This window comes from Natator depressus, chromosome 6, assembly GCF_965152275.1.
Source record: "Natator depressus isolate rNatDep1 chromosome 6, rNatDep2.hap1, whole genome shotgun sequence".
NCBI classification, from domain to species: domain Eukaryota; kingdom Metazoa; phylum Chordata; order Testudines; family Cheloniidae; genus Natator; species Natator depressus.
In genome coordinates, this window is record NC_134239.1 from 85,085,219 (window position 1) to 85,104,420 (window position 19,202).

Here is a 19,202-nt window from a genome sequence, read left to right on the forward strand (position 1 = left end):
AGAAAAACAAAACCGCCATCCAGATTTTCAAAGGGTTGGACATTAGTTAATAATGGGGCATAGAACCTTTCACTTCCAGGCCACAGATTTAAATCCTCCATAGTTCAATAGTGCCTAAAAGACACTTTTGTCCCATGGCTATTTGGTGGCCTATGTGAAGTTAGCCTAGATCCCAGTGGACAGGTACATACAATCACATAACACAAACCACAATTGGTCACTGTTGCCAGTTTAAGCAGAGTGCCAATTAATGAATAGGCTTAGAAAACAAACTATGTTCTCATTGTATATAAATGGTCCTTTCTCCCCCATCCCTCCAGATCATGGTTGATCATATTGGCTGCATGATGACAGAAAGCCTTCATTTCTACTGTTCTAAGAATAACCCTTAAAAGAAAAGAAAAAAAAAAAAAAAGATATAAACCTCATGCTTCAGGGCACAAGCCAATCCCTGGGAGAGCTTAGAAAGAAACTTTACCTCTGGGCAGGTTACTGCATAATTATCCACTAATTTCTTGACTGTTGTTCTGATATCGGCCAGTGTCAAAGACAGGATACTGGACTAGACAGACCTCTGATCTGATTAGATATGGCAATACAGATCTTCCTAACAGAGAACTTAATTTACCAGTGCTATTAATCTGGCACTTTTCAAAAGCACTACTTTCACTTAAGCCTTACTCTGTTGGATATCTGCACTCTAGCATTGTTTGCCTAAGGTCAGCAAGCAATCATTCTTTTTGCTGTAGTGTAATCTAGTGACCAGACAGAATATAAAATGTATTCCCCCTTGATAATGGACAGCTGTTCTATGCAAGTCTTTCCCTTTACTCCCTTCCCCACTCATTCTAGTAACCCTTCTATCTAATTTTGGTTTAGGGGGTGTTTATTATAAATTAAGTTATATTGTTATTGTTGTACAGTGTCCCATGTGCCTCAATGGGCAAAGTGAGGGCACTGTATAAATTACATTTGAGAAAAACTAAGAAGAACTAAAATGCAGGTTGCACAACAACTTTACCACCCAAATCAGTGCCAATGGCCCTATAGATTTATGATGACTTATAGACTACCGATTTATTCACCCCAGCAAAGGAGGCCACTATATTGTTTGTAATACCAAAGCCTCAGAAGACTCGTGCTTAATTACAATCAATTAAATATTAAAACTATACCTTGGACACAACCCTACCTCACTGAATTTAGCAGCATAACTCCTAGGACCAGATCCTCAAAGGTATATTGGCTCCTAGCTTCCACTGAAAACAGGAACAGGCCACGTAGCTCAGTGGACTGTGTTGAACTACAGAATAGTACGTTTTATTTTGGTTGCAGTTTGGCCCGGGGTGCACAATGCTATTTCCAGCAGCATGTCACTCTTGCCATAAAGTTCCAAGTTTCAAGCCTCATACCAGGACTCAGAATTCAGTAAACTGGTTAGATACATATCCTGTATAAGTACTGACACCACAAGGCAGAACTAAATGGATCTAGTACTGTGAGAGATGTCACCCTTTAGGTGAGAAGTTAAACAAAAGATCTTCTTCTGGTAAAGTGCAAGATGGAAATTTAAGATCCTAGAATATTTTTCCAGAGAAACTGGGGATAATCCCAGTGTCCTGGCCAACGTTTTCCTTCTGTCTCAGTGAGACATACAGGTTGTTAATGTTTTAGTTCACAACTTTATATCTTAATTCATTACTTTTAGCAGTAAATATTATTCTAGTTTTAATTTTAAACATTTCTTTCACTAAAACTGGAATAGAATTTAAACAACAGGAAGAAGAAACTAAATTGCTTTGAAAATATAAAGATTTCAGATCCCAAACTGTTTTAGAAGATAACAGAATTACAGGCAGCACTGGTAGCAATGCCTATAGTTAAAGTTACCTAACATTTTCCATAATGGTTTATAATTTTGCCCAGCTTGAATTGTCTGGGCAGAAATTTTATATGCTGGGTATCTGCCTCAGACTGGATTTTTTGAAAGCTTCAGCAAAAATGGTGTAGTCTTTTCAGCAATTATGTTAGCAGAAAAATTGTAAAAATGTTTTGCTCATTTACAAAATTCTTAATATCATTTAGCTGAGAACCCTATGTGCCTCCCTGCTTTAGAATGAGGACTTAAAATTTGGAGGAGAAGGCCCCCTCCTGTATCCATCAAAACATATAGCTGCCTTTTGACATCCCCCTAAAAATCTGCCTAAATTTGGTCAATTTATAAGCGCTGAAAAACTGCAGTTTGCACATGCTCAATAGAAGCTCATTTGTTTGGCAGCTAAATTCTCTACAAATTCACAGATTCTGTCTGCAGTGAGCATGCTCCATTCCTTTGCAGCTCCTACATGCCAGCTGACACATATCACTCCTGGAAAATGATTTGCATACTCCATTCAGAGGCTTGCAGCGACAGAGCAGGACTTTCCCTGCAATTTCTCTTCCTGGCTGCTGGAGACTGCTGTGGTGCTAGACAAAGTAACCAACAGCAGGGAGACAGTCTCTCCTGAACTCTCAGTGTTTCTCCTGTGGCACCATGGCAGTGAGGAGGAGGAAGCAGCCTGACTCAAATGCAAAGGGATGAGGAGCAGAGGGGAAGACATGGACAGGCTGGAAGCTATAGGAGCCAGAGTGGAGGAGGAAGAGAAGGGAAAAGAGGCAGAAGGGTCTGTAACAACTAGAGCATGCTTCAGAACCTGCACTTGGACCCAGGATTCTTGAGTCTCAATGTTCTTGTGCTTCCTCCTAGGAAACAGCAGTGAAGTCCACTGACAGTGTCTTTCTTACCCCCCACCCCAACATACTCTCTTACTCTCAGTGACAAAAAAAGTATGATTTGATTACAGGTTGACTGTGGCCACATTTCTTTTTATTAAAATAGATCAAAGCAATATAGGTCAAAAAAGATCTTATTTAGTAAATTTCTATTTTGCCTGAAAACCATATTTTCAATAAGAGTTTAGGCTTCAGGCTAAATTTCAAAGCTACACAAGAGGATAAATACACATAAATAATATTACAATTAATAAAAAGATTTATACATAACATGGACTTCTACACTTAACCCCTACATGCAATACTATGAAAATATAGGCCAAAATCAAATTAACAGTCAACTGCGGTAAAAGGGGAATAACTTATGTCTTGTCCCCCATCTCTTTATACTGTTTAATTATATGGCTCCAAACAGAGAGATACTTTAGCAGTAACTTGATTTTTGCACTTTATTTGCCATGCATTTTAAAGAGCTACATTTGATCTCCAATATAAGCCATGCAGGACTACTATTCTAGCCTATCAGCCTTAGTGCATGTATAATAGTTAAATTTTACAAAATACACAATTCATGCTCATATGTTTAAGAGTAGACAAACCTGAACGGCTTAGGTCTTAGTGGAAACAGACATTTTACCTAAAATTTTTCTTGCCAGCCTTTAATTCAATCTTTTTATTGGTCATTTTAAAAGATTACATTAATTTGAGGAGTTTTGCTCAAATCTGAGTGTATTTTGTAGTTCCACATTCTAATTCATGCACCGGCGTTAATAAAAAAACAAGCATATTTTAGTCAGTCACCTTTGGATTAAAAATGAATGAAAATTCTCCTAAAGGATTAAAATTCAGATAAAATGTAACACTTACTGAGGCAAATCCAATTATTCAGAGACAAACTTATATTGCAATTTGATCAGAACAATAGCACTATATTTCAATTTATTCTCAAAGTGAAATGAACAAATATTTTACAGGAGTGCATTATCCTCTAAACGGAAATGTGAAAAAGACTCCAAATTTCATCCTGTGAAGAAACAAGGCAGCAAACTTTGTAGTTGCATTAACCAAGTATGCATCTACTTTTCAACCTAACATTTTCTCTTAACATGCTCACTAGGTGTCAAAAGAAACAAATGGAAACGTGTGAAAGGGTAATTGATGATTAACATTATATTTAGCAAGGTGAGAATTGGCCTTATTCCATTTGATAGAAAGTGTTGCCAACTTCTTCTCACATGGGCCTCTCACATGTCCACTTTCAAAAAGGGCATTCTGTTGGTGATCACAAGCACTTTGCTAGAAAGTATCCACCGCAGATAGGAATATTCTACAATGACTTCAGATCAAGATACCAGATTATTGGTCCACACTGAGCTATAGCCAACATGTTAGAACACCTAACTAGACAAAGGTAGTCCCCAAGGCAAAGCAAGGGGACACTAAACCCTACAAAAGACTAACCATGAGGAAAGAAAGAAAGGATATTCTCTTGCACCAACACCACCTCCTGAAGTTGTATTCTGATCTCTTTCTTGAGCCAGACATCCAGAGAAGGTGGAGTGAAAATCTCTGACCATCAGCTAAGCCAAGCCTAAAGTCTAAAACTAAGAGACAAAGGAGACCAATCAGCGCCCCACACAAAACAAGCTCAAATTATTTGCAACATCAGAACTAGTGCTCAACTAAGACTAATGATGTGATGTAAAAACATAAGAAGATGAGAACTGCCATACTGGATCAGACCAAAAGTCCATCTAGCCCAGTATCCTTTCTTCTGACAGTGGCTAATGGCAGGTGCCCCAGAGGGAATGAACAGAACAGGTAATCATCAAGTGAACCATCCCCTGTTGCCCATTCCCAGCTTCTGGCAAACAGAGGCTAGGGACACCACCCCTACCCATCCTGGTTAACAGCCATTGATGGACTTATCCTCCATTAATTTATCTAGTTCTTTTTTGAACCCTGTTATAGTCTTGGCCTTCACAACACCCTCTGGCAAGGAGTTCCACAGGTTGATTATGTGTTGTGTGAAAAAAACTTCCTTTTGTTTGTTTTAAACCTGCTGCCTATTAATTTAATTTGGTGACCCCTAGTTCTTATGTTATGAGAAAGAGTAAATAACACCAATTTCTCCACACCAGTCATGATTTTATAGACCTCTATCATATCCCCTCTTAGTGGTCTCTTTTCCAAGCTGAAAAGCCCCAGTCTTATTAATCTCTCCTCATAAAGCAGCCGTTCCATACCCTTGTCTTATTATCTATCCCTTTCTTAATGATTCCCAACATTCTGTTCACTTTTTTGACTGCTGCTGAACATTGAGTGGATGTTTTCAGAGAACTATCCACAATGACTCCAAGATCTCTTTCTTGAGTGGTAACAGCTAATTTAGATCCCATCATTTTATATGTATAGCTGGGATTGTGTTTTCCAACGTGACTTACTTTGCATTTATCAACACTGAAATTTCATCTGCCATTTTGTTGCCCAGTCACCCAGTTTTGAGAGATTCTTTTGTAGCTCTTCGCAGTCTGCCTGGGACTTAACTATCTTGAGTAGTTTTGTATCATCTGCAAATTTTGCCACCTCACTGTTTACACTTTTTCCAGATCATTTATGAATATATTAAATAGGACTGGGCCCACTACAGACCTTTGGGTAGAGGTAGAGCCTCTGAGAGTACATCTACACTATACCGGCTTAGGTACATCACCCTAGCTGTGCCGGCATAATCCCCTAGCATAGATTCAGTCTACACTGACAGAGGGGTTTTTCATATAGGAGCAGGAACATCATCTCCCTGAACAATGTGTTGATGGAAGCATTCTTCCATTGACATAGCTACCCCCACACTGAGGTTAAGCCAGCATAGCTACATCAGTCAGGGGTTTAGAGCAGGCCCAAGAAGACGACAATGTGAGAGTGCTTATATGGCAAAATCAAAAACATCTGAATTCGCCAACATTCCACTGGAGCACATGGACTTGTATTTTAATTATTTGATTAAAATCCTATTTCCACTACATAGTACAACTATTTCCATATCTGTACTGCCATGGAAGAAAGGCAAAGCCAGGAATCACATGAAAGGGTGGGCCTCCAATAAATATGCAGACCCTATCCCCTCTAACATACACAGGGTTTTGCCATGGATCTGAGGGCATCCACAGGCTACTGTGTCATGCTATCTGACTACTTCATGGCCTGGCGAAGCTTGCCTTGCCCCCAACAGGACAAAGGCCCAATCCAGCAAAAATGTATGCATATGCTTAAATTTACACTGTGAGTATTCCCATCCGGGGAACTATTCAGTATGTAAATTTAAGCATGTGGAAATTTTGCAGGATTGGGACTTAAATGAAAACTTTATGACTTGAAATTAAGAACATTTCCTGGTCCCTTCAGAGAAACAATGTACTGTAAGGGAAAATTCAACCCAACTAACACACCTATAGCTAACTATAAACTAATGGATTCAAAAATAAAAGTGATCACATCTGAGAAAATTACCTTTAAAATTCAGGATTTCTCCAAACCCTTAATAGTAGTAGTCTCACCCTCCATTCCCCTAACTAAAAGCTTCTGTAACTCATACAAATATAGTACCAAAAGGAAGCACTGTTAGCAGCACATAACATGTTCGTATATACAGTATGAGCAGAAACAGCTTAAAAAACCTATAGGAAAATACGTGCACCCTGGAATGACCAAATATTATATCCCTCTCTCACCATTCCTCACTTTTCTGAGCATGTTCCTGTAACAAACTAATGCTTTTGGAATGGAAGTGTTTTTTGTCTACCAATTACAAAACTTGAACAACCCAGCTTAAATTGCTTATTTCTCTTTCTAAAATTTTGCCACTTATGGGGTACAAAAATACCATTTGGTGACTTCCACACTACTTCACTCCAGAAGCCTTATCAAAGAAGTCTTTGAGGAAACTTTTAGCAGTCATTCATAATGTTCCCTAGTTGATAATTACATCTCACTCCAAAAGTTTGTAAATCTGTTACCCAGTACATCAACAAATAGTTTCTCACCAATGTTTATATCATTTTTCCACTCAAAAATCATGATAATTTGCAAAAATTTTCCTGTGTTCCATTCAAGTAACCTCTGATCACACAGCACGTTTTCTGGACATCAATGGATGTCAAATCACCCAAACTCCAGCCCACTCCGTGCATGCAGTGGCTTTCCTGGACAGAGGGCTGAATGGAAATTCCTTCAAAACACATCAATGTTACTTCAGGATCAATAGGACCGCTCTGGAAAAAAATGCCAAGGGGCTGTTGTGCTGCCTCCAGCAATCACAGTAACTGCCAAGCCAAGGAATGAGAAACTGATCCCAGGAATCCAACCCTAGCCACTAGTAACACAATAAACAGCATTAATCACATGGCTAGCAAGAGACATTGTACTTGTCCTACAAATAACTTGTTACAGAATTCATAACCCCAAGTTTTGTAAAAATAAATAAATGAAGTAAATAATAAAAATAGATATACAATAACACATATTTAATGAATAATATGTATAAAATGTGTTTACCTTGCACCATTATTCCTAACTACTTCCACTGTTTCACCAACAAAATATCGATCCTTGACATAAGCAAAGATTTCATCACAGATTTCATGAAGTCGTGAGCGATGGGTAAGGGTGGCCAAATACAGAACTGGAACTATGAGTGCCTCCGGAAAACTCTGGAGATTAAGTCTGGCTTTCTTTTCTGATTCCAGTGCTTCCTGATACGTGAGTCCAGGTTTACCTGTCACAGCACAGCTCCATACAAGGCTGTTACACAGAATGGTGCGTTCAAAAAAGTCACTATAATGAAGAAAAAAAGAAAAAGAGTGAATAGAATTCTAGCTAACACCTACAGTTTATTCACAGTTAATATGGTGTCACATGTTTTTGACCAACTAAGTGAAAAACACTCTTTACATGTCTAAAATTTAAACACTGCACTGCTTCTGTTCAAGTTGTAGATTGTAGTATTTCCAGACTTAAATTACAGTAATCACAGTATATACAGAACACATTATTATTGGCTCTCACTTCATGGTGGAATACTTAAGAGTCATTTTGCCACTTCTGTTCAAACCAATTTTTCAGTGCTTGATAAATCTACTATTGTAGGGCCAAAACCTGTTCTCACTACAGTCTACATCAGGGGTCTCAAACACGCGGCCCGCGGGGTTATTTTCTGTGGCCCGCTAGCTCCCTGCCCTGCCCCTCCCCCCAGTGTTTACCTAGAGCGGCTCTGGCCCCACAAGCACCGGAGGCAGGGCAGGCTCCCCATCTGCCTGCCCTGGCCACACTCCGCTCTGGGAAGCGGCCAGGACCTGGGGAAGGGACGGGGGGCACAGGGTTCTGTGTGTTGCCGTGGCCACTCCTCCAGGTACCTCCCCCGAAGCTCCCATTGGCTGCGGTTCGGGGAAGGGGTTGGAATGGGGGCAGGGCAGGGGCGGAAAGAGGCAGGGCAGGGACGGGGCCTCATGGAAGGGGTGGAGTGGGGGCAGGGATGGGGCAGCAGGGTGGGGGGACATGGTCAGTGGTGCGGCCCTCGGGCCAATGTACTAGTCCTCATGTGGCCCTCCTGGTCATTTGAGTTTGAGACCCCTGGTCTACATGCAGCAAAACTCTCCCTCTGATTTTAACTGGGCAGTGTCAGGCCCTTGGGCCCTGCAAAAAAGCGCACATACACAAGTAATTTTATATATCGGAGTAGTCCCACTGAGTTCAATGAGACTACTCATGGGTTTAAATTTAACACCACCATTCTATGTATAGGCTTACAAAATCAGCATCTAAAATTGTACAAGTATAAAACAGTCTTGCAATTTTTTTCTTTTTAAATGGTTTTACTTCATTTAAGTTCCACTTTGCTTTTCAGCAGTCAAAACACTTGAGTGCTTTTGAGTGTTCTGGCCCATCAATGGAGTAGTTAAAAAATAACACCAAGCACTTCTTTGAAATAGTTTTTGTTCTTTCACTGTTTGCATTGCTCTTATAAAAGCATTAAAATATTTTTTCTGCAGATTCTTCCCATCCCCCTTTTCAATTTGGCAAATATTGATTTTTCTTCCCCTCTTGTGTTCCAATTAATACTGAAATTACCATGGTTATTCTTGTTTACTTCCTGTTTAGTACACCAGCATAATTTCTACAGTATTGATTATTCAACAGCTGTTGCAGGGTGAGCCCATCACAATATTTTTTGATGAACCTGGCAAAAATAGTGGTTTGTTAAATTCATTTCTAGATGAAATAGTTGATTTTTTTTAAGTTAATGTAGAATCAAAGCCATTTAGTAGATTATAGTTGTTAAAATACATCACATATTGTTGATCAACTAACAGTCTGATAGTGTGCCTTTAAATATGCATTCCTTAATGCAGTGTTTCCTAAACATTTAAAAGCTGAGGACCACTTCAGCATAATGAAACCAATCATTGCCGCCTGCCCCGCCCCCCTCCTGCAACCTTACCACGTGTTGTTATACATTAAAACACACAACAAATTTAACATCTTCTGTGTCATTCCAGCTAATCTATCATGCCCCATCCCGCAGGGGGTGCGGGAGAGAAAGGGTCAACTCCATACTTTGGGATACACTGGTATACATCTTCATAATGTGATTGGTTGTTTTTTTTTTAATGCTTTGATGAGGAGTGAAACAGTTAACAAGGATGACATTTAAAGTATTATCATTGTCATCTGAGTTAGCACCCAATGAAGTGAATGGGGCAGCTCACACCTAAGAGCTATTGTTTTAGGCTCTTTACACACTCAGGCAGACATCTGTGGATCATTTACATTTGCTTCACCTTTTCAAAGCTTGCATTGCAACCATAACAGCTAGAAACAAACACTGTGTACATGAAAGCTGAGACTCTACAGGACAATTGAGAGTCTGGCCGTGTCTCCCATCTAGTCCTCCACATGCCTTCAAAATGGGAGCTTTCCACACATTAGGAAAAGTTCCTTAAAAGAACACCAATTTCTCTACTTTGTGCATTTCACAGCATCTTTGGCCCCAATTCTTCAAAGACTAATGCATGCACTTAATTTACACACTAGGAGTAGTCTTCAATGCATATAGTTGAATATTTAGTAAATCTTTGCAGGACTGGGGCCTTTGTGTATAGTTCCACTATTTCCCTGTCAATCACCTACTTCTTCCTTTGCTAAGGAGATTCTTAGAATTATCAACAGGAGATCAGAAAAAAAATTTCAAACAAATTATTTTTAAAAAGTTTCAGGATATACTATTTAAAAGATGCACTATCAGAAACTGGAGTTTTTTAAAATGTGTTCACTTGAAACATAAATATCAAATTGACAATGTCCCTTTCAGGGCTGCTACCTTTTTCTGAGGAGTGGTGGGGACAGACACATTATTTAAATGAAACCTTTAACTTAAAAAAAAAAAAAACCCACACATCTCTCAAGTAAAATCTACAAGTAAATTTGTTATAAGTGAAAGCTAAGATTACCATGAAAGAAACAGGTTTGAGGAAAACATTTTTTTTTCAGTCACTCTACAACACTTTGTGTATCCTGTTTCTCTGTAGTTAGTTTACTCTTTTGTTTTGTGTGGGTTTTTCCACACATCAGCATGGAGAAAAAATAATTTGCAAAAAAAGTAAATGTACTTATAAAACTATCAAAATAGTCACAAAGACACAGGAGTCAGCAAAGTCCCTGAAACTACCTTTCATCTCTCCCTCTCTCTCGCTTTAAAAAACTGATTACATTTAATCTTGGCAGCATCCCTTCACTTTAGCCAGCAGCTACAAACAGCACATCAGACAGATAAATTATGTCACAGGTCATTAACATGTTATTGTAACATATTAATAATTTCACTGAAACTGGGTCTGAGAGAACAAAAATCCAACATCATGTCAATAGATTTTTAATATTCCAACACTCCTGCTCCATGGAGGCATATTTGTGCCATTGTAGTTATGTAAATAGAAGCTACCAATACAGCTAAGTAGTAGTAGTTACAATATTCTATATTAAAAGAAATCGAAAAATAAAAGGCTTGATTGAGCATACTTCATGTTGCATTTAAATTCACAAAAGCAAATACATTTAGAGTTAAAATTGCCATTGTGTCCTTATCACATCCCTTTATGTTGAAAAGCTGTGACATATATGGCGTTTTAATATCACCCACTGTTCCAAGATCTCTGCACCTGAACATATTGGGATGAAGTTCATATGGAATGGCAGTTGAGGCCCATCAGCATGAACCCTTCAGCCTATGTAAACCCCATTTGACTTCCATGGGTTCCAGAGTAGCAAAAATCAAGTTCCAATCCAGAGACTAAGCTGGACTTCCTTTTGTTGGAGGCCTTTATGCTACACCATGAATTTGAATGGCATGGTTGTATTTCTATTTATAAATGTATAACGTATTAGCAATGTAAACAGTTAACTTTTTATGCAAGAATAAACCCATTGACAAAATCCTGGGCAAAAGCCTTGAAAAGTAGTTCAATCCTGCTACTAAATAAGTAAAAAGGATTTATTATGAGTCAGATTCAATTAAAAAAAAAAAAAAAAAAGAAATTGCATCCACTTTCTGCACTGAGAATCTTTGTGAAAGGCCGCAGAAGCCTGATTTAGGAGTTTCTGGAGCCTTGTGCAACAGCCAAAACGGTGTGTGTGGTTCTGATTAAATTGAACATATTCAAATGTTTTCACTTACCCCAAGACCTATTAAATATATGTTTTTATTGTGTCTAAGAATAAGCTTATTTCAAATCAATTTCTTTTTCTGGAAAGTTTAAAATACTAAGGAAAGAAAGTTTACTTAAAACAGAATTAAAAACATAAGCATCAAATATTGCAAAATGTTACTTCATCCTGCCATATGCTAAACCCAATGTAAAGGGCAGAACATAAATGGATTATCCTGAATTTAGAAAAGAAAAACCTTTTCTCAAGTCAGTCATCTTTTTTTTTTTTTTTAATATGGATCCCTATCAGCATCTAACATACAATGTACACATAGGCATGATGTTAGGATACTGACTTACAAGGATGCTGGTGTGAATGGCATTTCCTATGTTCCAAAATATCCTATCTTCAAAAGGGGTCAATACAAGACGCTTCAAAGCAATGTACAAAACACCCCAAAGTGAGCAGTTATGGACTCATCTGCCTATAGATAATTTCTTCCTAAGATCCTTAGTCAGAGGTTAGCTATTCCCTGAAGAATATATTCCAAAATTCTGGGTTTCTCTTTAAAAAATAATAAACCAACACTGTAATGTAACTATGTACGCTCTCATTACCCATTTACACATTTTTGGAATTCTGCTAAACTACCGGCATCAATAATATCTGGTGTCAATGTGTTCCACTCGCTGATTGTGCGGTTGTGTAAAAATGTTTCCTTTGACCAGTTTCAAATATGCTGACCTTCAATTTCACCAAGTGTCCCATTGATCTTATATTATGAGACAGGGCAAACAGAAGTGCCCCAACTACTTTCTTTATGCCATTCATTATTTTGTATCTCTCGTCCCCTCTTTATTTCTCCTCTCTGTACTAAACACTCCCAATCTTTTCAGTCTCTCTTCATATGGAAGAAACATTGCACGGGTCTGCACATCACATTGCACCAGAAAGTACCACCAATTTTTAAATGGCTTTATAATTTTTCCATTCCATTTCTCATGCTTCCTAACGTTTGTTTTTTCAGATGCCGCTACACATTGAGCTGTCCACAGTGATACTCAGATCTTTTTCCTGACCTGTTACAGTTAATTTAGAACCTAGTAAGGTTCTAAACAGACAGAAAACACAAAAGATCTGTGTGTATTGTGCATGTGTTATCAGCACAATTTTGTATGGGAGCAAGGCATAGACCTTAGACTCTCATCAGGAAAAGAGGCTTAACAGCTTTCATATATGTTGCCTTTGTCAAATCTTTGAAGTCTCCTGGAAAGACAGAGTCACCAACACTGAGGTGCTCAAGCGGGCCAGCATACCCAGCATGAAAACACTCCTCAAACAGAGACGCCTATGATAGCTTGGGTATGTGTGATGAATGATGGGCACATCCCAAAGCACATCCACTACAGCAAATTGGCATTTGAAAAAAGATGCAAAGGATGCCCAAAACTGCGTTTCAAGGACGTTTGCAAGAGAGACCTCAAAGAAATGGACATGCATGTAGATAACTGGGAAGATCATATTCAGGACCACAGCCTTTGGAAACGAGAGCTTAACAAATGTCTCCAGAGTTACGAGAAGAAGCAGTCCAGCTTAGCAGAGGAGAAAAGAGCTCGCAGAAGGTAGAGCCCAAAGGGTTGAAACACCACCTTTAAATGTGACAGATGCAGCAGAAATTCTCTCTCGAGTGGGTCTCTTCAGTCACAGCCATGGCTGCCATAAAGAATTTACTCAGTTGGTTTTTACCTCTCACGGTGCATATCCGTGGTCTCTCAAGACTGAAGGATGCCTATTACTACTATTAGTCAGGTATGAGAATAATTTAAATTATTCCTTCCAGCATGCAATATCTTGCAACTGTCAATACTGCATTTAATCTGCCATCCTACTATTTAATTCCCTATCTTTGATCAGTGTCACTAAAGATTTCCAGTCCTCTCCAGTCTCGATAACCTTAAATAACTGTGCCACCTGCAAATTTTGCCATCTTACTGCATAACCTCTCTTTTATAGATTACAGAATTATGAAATATTATTTCACCCTATTGGAAAATAAGTTCTGGATCACTAAAAAAAGGTCTTTTTAAAATGTTAGTCCTGCTGAGTTCTACATGCATTGGTTATTATCGTGATGGCTCTCCAGCAGCAAAGGGATGATACAAAAATGTGAGAAATACATCTCTATTGCTACTAATAGTAATTATAAAAGTAAATTTGAAGCCAGATGATTTCCAAGTTTTCTGTTGGTATTACTGCAAGTTTGCACAAATACCAACTCTTAAGCACATAATGTAAACTGAGGTGTCTAACACCTAATGTGCTAGATCCAGCTGCCTACTTGATGTATTTATGTGGCCAATTCAGATTCTGTGCAATCTGAACTTCAAAAAAAAAAAAAAACAACAAAAAAAAAAAAACTAGGTCTTATGGTTGCAAAAGTAATCTAAATACAAAGTGAGTGTACACCGAGGCAGTGTTGTCTTCCCAACTGCACAGAGCATAAAATAAACAATGGGTCTGGAAAGTGTGAACTCCCCAGCCCTCATAAATCTCATTGGTCATGTACAGAGAAGAAAAAAGGTAGGTTTTCCAAATGTGTTCGCTAATGCACTTTTAAATGCCACTTTACGACTAGTGGAGACAGAATTTGCCACCTTTAAAAACATGGTAGATGGTGATTCTAGACTCTCAGGGTACACCACAACCAGCTAACACAATTTTAAAGATGTTAAACTATGACTATACAAGTTGTTAAGTGATATTTCAAATCATATTGGCTAACCTGATTTAAAATAACCAACCCAAACTAAAGACATACCACCTTTTCTTCCAGCCTAAACACCACCAGAAACAAAGCAAGGGGACGAGAAACAGATACAGGAGAACAGACGAGTGCAGAAATAGTAGTGGTCCAGAAAGTGAGAGAATATTTTCCCACAGAGCGATATCTAATACGATAAATAGTAATTGAGAGGTTAGTGAGTACATGAAGGCCATATTCAATCCTTGAATATATATGCAAAGTATCATCAGATCTGGGGGGAGATTCATTGAGACCTGAGTGTAGTATGTAATTCAAAATTTATCCTTCAGCCTACAAACCAGATTTAAAATGGAATTTGGCCCTTTCCATAGAATGAGTGACATTCTTATTTTTTTAATCTTCACACCTCTTCAATGCACCTAGGAAAGCTACATCCCACTAAGTGTCTTTCTAAACTGGACATACACACTTGATTTTCATTTGGGATGTCAATGAGAGTCAGCTATAATACTATGATAACAATAATTCTAATTTATAAAAGAAACTTTCAAAATAATGGAATTATGAAAAGTCTTATGTTCTGCAGAAAGACTTGGGTCCCTAGGTTCCTTCCCTTTACATCCTTGAGACTTTAATACAAACACTTCCGAGCTACACTTCTTAATAAACTTTCTTTAGGGTTTTTGTTTTTAAATTCTCTCCTCCACTACTTTGCTCAGAAAACCCTTTCAGAAGTACTTAATCCAACTTCTTTTAAGGTTTTATTAGGTGAAGTCTTTTTTAGTAGCAAAAACAAGTCCAAGCATGAGAAGACTTAGGTGTGCTCTAATTTCATATGCTGCAAATGAAAGTATTTCTGATTTAATCTCACTAGGCTGCATTAATTTAAAAAAATATACAAGACAAGATTTGATTTCTGGGAACATTTTGTGGGTGGATGGAGGTGGTTAATTAACATTCATATTTTAGAAAGAATGCTGGATCAGATTGTAAAGTTAAAAGGGTCAGCTTTAAAAATGTCATATCTCTCTAAAGACTTCTTACCCACTGCTGTTACAAAGTAATAATTATAATCAGCGTAAGTAAGAGAAAATAGAGAAAAATAATTGTCTCTGCTTTTTGAATATACCTTGTACATATGACAACACTTTGTTTCACAATCTCTGTCAGACTAACACAAAAACAAGGGAAAGAAACATTTAAAAAAATAGAAAAATTACTGTAAAACTATTAATATTGGAGGGGGAACCTGAGGGGCAAGTGTACTACTTGAAACTGTGTTGGGTTTGTTTGAGGTGTTTTTACTGCATTAAGTTGGTGTCCCTCTGACATGGAGAAGCTCAGTTACTTATTAAGGGGAGCCATAGAAGACCTTAAGAGGCTGCTCTGAGCAGAGAGCCTGTAAAGTGTTTGGAATTAAAGATGCGCCAATAATACCCCTGATACTAGTGCCCTCAAGGACAGATGCAACAGTCTCCGCCCCCAGGAACCCTCCCCAACCGCAAAGGACGAGTCTCGGGGCTGCAAAGCTGTGTGACGAAAGAACCCCCCTACTATTGCTTAGGTGGCCGAGCAACGGCGACCGCTGGGGCAGGGCACGTTCAAGACCGGGAGCTGGGAGCGACTTCAAACGGTCACCCAGCAACTCCCAACCCGGCAGGGCACTGGAGCTGGCGGGGGCGACGCCAGGGGCTGCCCGCGGGGGCGCAGCAACCCCGGGCGAGAACAAGGGGTTAAGTGTCGCGGGGAGGCTGACCTGACTCCACATGCTGCGCCCCCCGCCACCCCGGCCCGGCTGCTACGACAACAATAGTGAGGCTAGCACATGTCAGGCTGCTCCGCACGCACGCAGGGGCCGCCGCTCCCCCGCGGCGTTATTTAAACCCCGGCCCGGCCGCCGCGCAGCCGAGCCGCCGAGTTAGGCGCGCGGAGGTTCAGTGCCGGCGGCCCGGTAACCGTTGTGCCCCTGCTCTAGGGGCTGTGGGCGGGGCTGGTGCACACACCGAGGCCTAGTAGCCGCCGACATGCGGCTCCGGCTCCCCCGAAGGAGCAGGGGGCCGGGCCAGGCACTTACTGCCGCCCGCTCAACTTTCACTTCCCCGCCGCCCCTGGCGGCCCGCGGCCGAGGCACAGGGACAGTGACACTGCGCGCGGGGCAGCTCGCCCAGCGGCTTCCCCGCCGCCCCAGGGACCTCCCTTCCCTAACCCTGACGAGACCCCGGGGGTGAGGCGGGCTCCGGGGAGGGGATTCCCCGGTCTGCGCGGGGCACAGCGCCGGAGAGGAGTACGGCTCGTCGGCCACAGCGCTCCCAGCGGAGGGTTCCCGGGGCGCCGAGCGGGGAATCCCCTCCCACCCCAGATGTCAGCCGTTCGGGAGGTTAAACTGCCCTGGCCCGCCCGGGGAAGTGGACACACACGCGGGGGGAGGGGGTCTCTTACTCGTAGTCCCTGAAGATCTCGTTGGTGACCCTGCAGTAGAAGACGCGCTCGTCGGGCCGCAGGTCGGCGGGGGGCTTCTTCCTCACGAAGGGCTTTCGGTGCAGCAACGGCATCGCCCCGCTCCGCGCGCTCCTTCCTGCCCCGACCCGCTTCAAATTGGAGGGAAAATGAGAGTGAGTGCGAGCAAGCGAGCGGCGGCCTGGGGAGGAGGGAGCGGGGCCCGGCGTGTCCCTCCCCCCAGGAGAGCCGGGGAAGGAGCTCGGGTCGCGGCGGCACGGGGATCCGGCGGCAGCCTTTTGTGTGCCTGACACGCCGCTGCCTGCCTGGGACTGCGAGGAGGGAGCTGCGGATCCTTCCTCCCCCGCCTCCTCCTCCTGCCTCACAATGGGGCCATGACGCCGAGCAGCAGGCGGAGGCGGCTCCCCCCCCCCCCCCCAGGAGTCACACAACGTGCTTGGCTCGGGGATACCCCGGCTGCTGCGATCGCGCTTTGTCTCCTCCGGTTCCCCGGCCGCAGGGTCACCCCCTTCCCCCGCCTCTGACCTGCACACGCCGGGCCGGACACCAACTTCCACTCCCCCTTCGCCGCCGCGTCCTCCTCCCTACACAGCAAACACGGGGGGAGGGGGAGCGGCGATCACTTCTCTTCCTCCTTTGCTTCCTGCCGGGCTAGTGTCCAGTGGGACTCCCCCCCCCATACACGCGTCTCTGCCGGGAAGGGTATAATGGGGTCACCCTTCTCATTCCCCGCTGGTGTGTAATGGGGACTTCCTTGTCCGCCCGTCTGGGTGGTGTATAATAGGGGTCTCCCCTTCTCCTGCCTACCTGCTGTTTAATAGGGTCCCGACCCCTTTCTGTCTGGGTGGGATATGAAGAGATCTCCTCTCCTCGCTTCTTTTCCTCCTCTTGCTCTGCTGTCTTCCCCCTCAGCTCCTGGGAAGTTTTTGATCTACTTCTTCAGCTCAATGAGGAAGAGGTGCTGGGAGGAGCTTTTCACTTCTCTACCCTACATCTTTATTGGCCGCCCAGTGCCTTCTCGCGTGTGTCACACAGGAAGACAGAGAGCTACATTATTAATTAATGGCTGAGAAGACTCATCCTCCATTTTTGAATTATCAGCCTAAAGATCTATAGAGTGAGGGGGGTGACTTATATGGGGCAAGGACCTGGATCCTCCTCATCGCGTGGTACCCAAGCAGGTTGGGATTTTAATGACACGTCACTTGGACACTAGAGAAAGCTGCTGCTAACGGGGGAGTTCTTGTTCAAAGACGGGAATAAAGACCTTTCAAATACCGTGTCACATTTTCTTCTCTCTTCAGAAATCACTGTTGCTACTTCGAAAATTCTCTCTGCGCACACTCACACAAAATCCTCGCTGACTTCTTAACTTTGGGAAAAGCCACTGGCCATACAGTACATGCTCAATTCACCAGGAACAGAAATATCAAAGTACTTTATAGTCTCTTTCACACAAAACTGCAATCTGAGAGGCTTTAGTGCTGGTAGTACAATTATGGAGAAATGTCTCTCTTCCATTATTTAAGACCAAAATGATATGTTTCCGTATGAGTTCAGGTGGAACATGGAGGTATACTGTGGTTAAAATTATTCTGAAGTATAATTCGCATACACAGTTTAGGGGTGCCTGGGCCACAAAGCATGACCTGCTACCTTCAGCTCAGCTGGTCTAAGGGCAGGCAGGCACTACCTTACTAAAGCACATCCTGTTGTTATTGTTCTTAAATGGATTTATTTCAATAAATGTATTTTAAATATATTGATTGAGCACTCAGGTTTGCTAGATGCCATACCCTGAGGATTTTAAAACGTAAGGTGCCAGTCCTGCAAAACACATGAATGACTTTATTAACTCAGTAGAATTATTCACATGCATATAAGTATTTGAAGGATTGGTGCCTAAATAGGAGTTTACAATCTAAAGCCCTGATACTGCAAATAGGTGCACTTGAATAGTCCCCTGTGCTTATCAAAAGTCCATGGACTTCACCGACACTTCATGCAGGTGCAGTGATCTGGACTAGTGTAATTTGCAGGATCAAAGCCTAAATGAAAGTTTCCATGATACAGAGTTTGAATTATTCTGCTGGGTGAAAAGTATGGTTTTGGTCATTGACATTTTAAGCTATATTTATTTCCTGCATTTAGTCAGTTTACAACATGTTTAGCTTAAACTATTAATAGGATTTGTCACAAGTCCACCCCAAATTTCCTACACTTTTATTTTCTCCATTTGCCAGTGGCCTTCACTCTCCATTGTAAATTAATTTGTAGTAAAGGCAGAAATGTGATTGCAAATGAATGCATTTAAAAAAAAGTATTTAACAAGCTCCTCTGAAATCATGTTTTTGTCTGTTTTGCATCAAAACCTTACAGTTTTTGAACTACAAATACTGTGGTAATGACATTCAGCAATGCCAATTCTTGTGATTTCATGGTGAATTTTGCAGTATATCACTTTTTCTTAAAGCTCTAACTTCTGGAGACATGATTAGATGGGAATCTC

General features: G+C 41.3%; 1 protein-coding gene across 3 annotated transcripts in view; it reads right to left on the reverse strand.

Annotated features, from left to right (window-relative positions):
* BAZ1A (bromodomain adjacent to zinc finger domain 1A) overlaps positions 1-16,915 on the reverse strand; it is a 114,828-nt gene extending 97,913 nt beyond the window's left edge. For 2 of the 3 annotated variants that reach the window (XM_074955850.1, XM_074955849.1), the window contains exons 1-2: positions 16,676-16,915; positions 7,327-7,605 (exon numbers count right to left, since the gene is read on the reverse strand). In XM_074955850.1, the coding sequence (XP_074811951.1) occupies positions 7,327-7,605; positions 16,676-16,788 (392 nt within the window). In that variant the 5' untranslated portion in view covers positions 16,789-16,915. The remainder of the gene's footprint in view (positions 1-7,326; positions 7,606-16,675) is intronic. The other variant, XM_074955851.1, reaches the window with a different exon arrangement.
* Between the last annotated feature and the right edge of the window lie 2,287 nt (positions 16,916-19,202).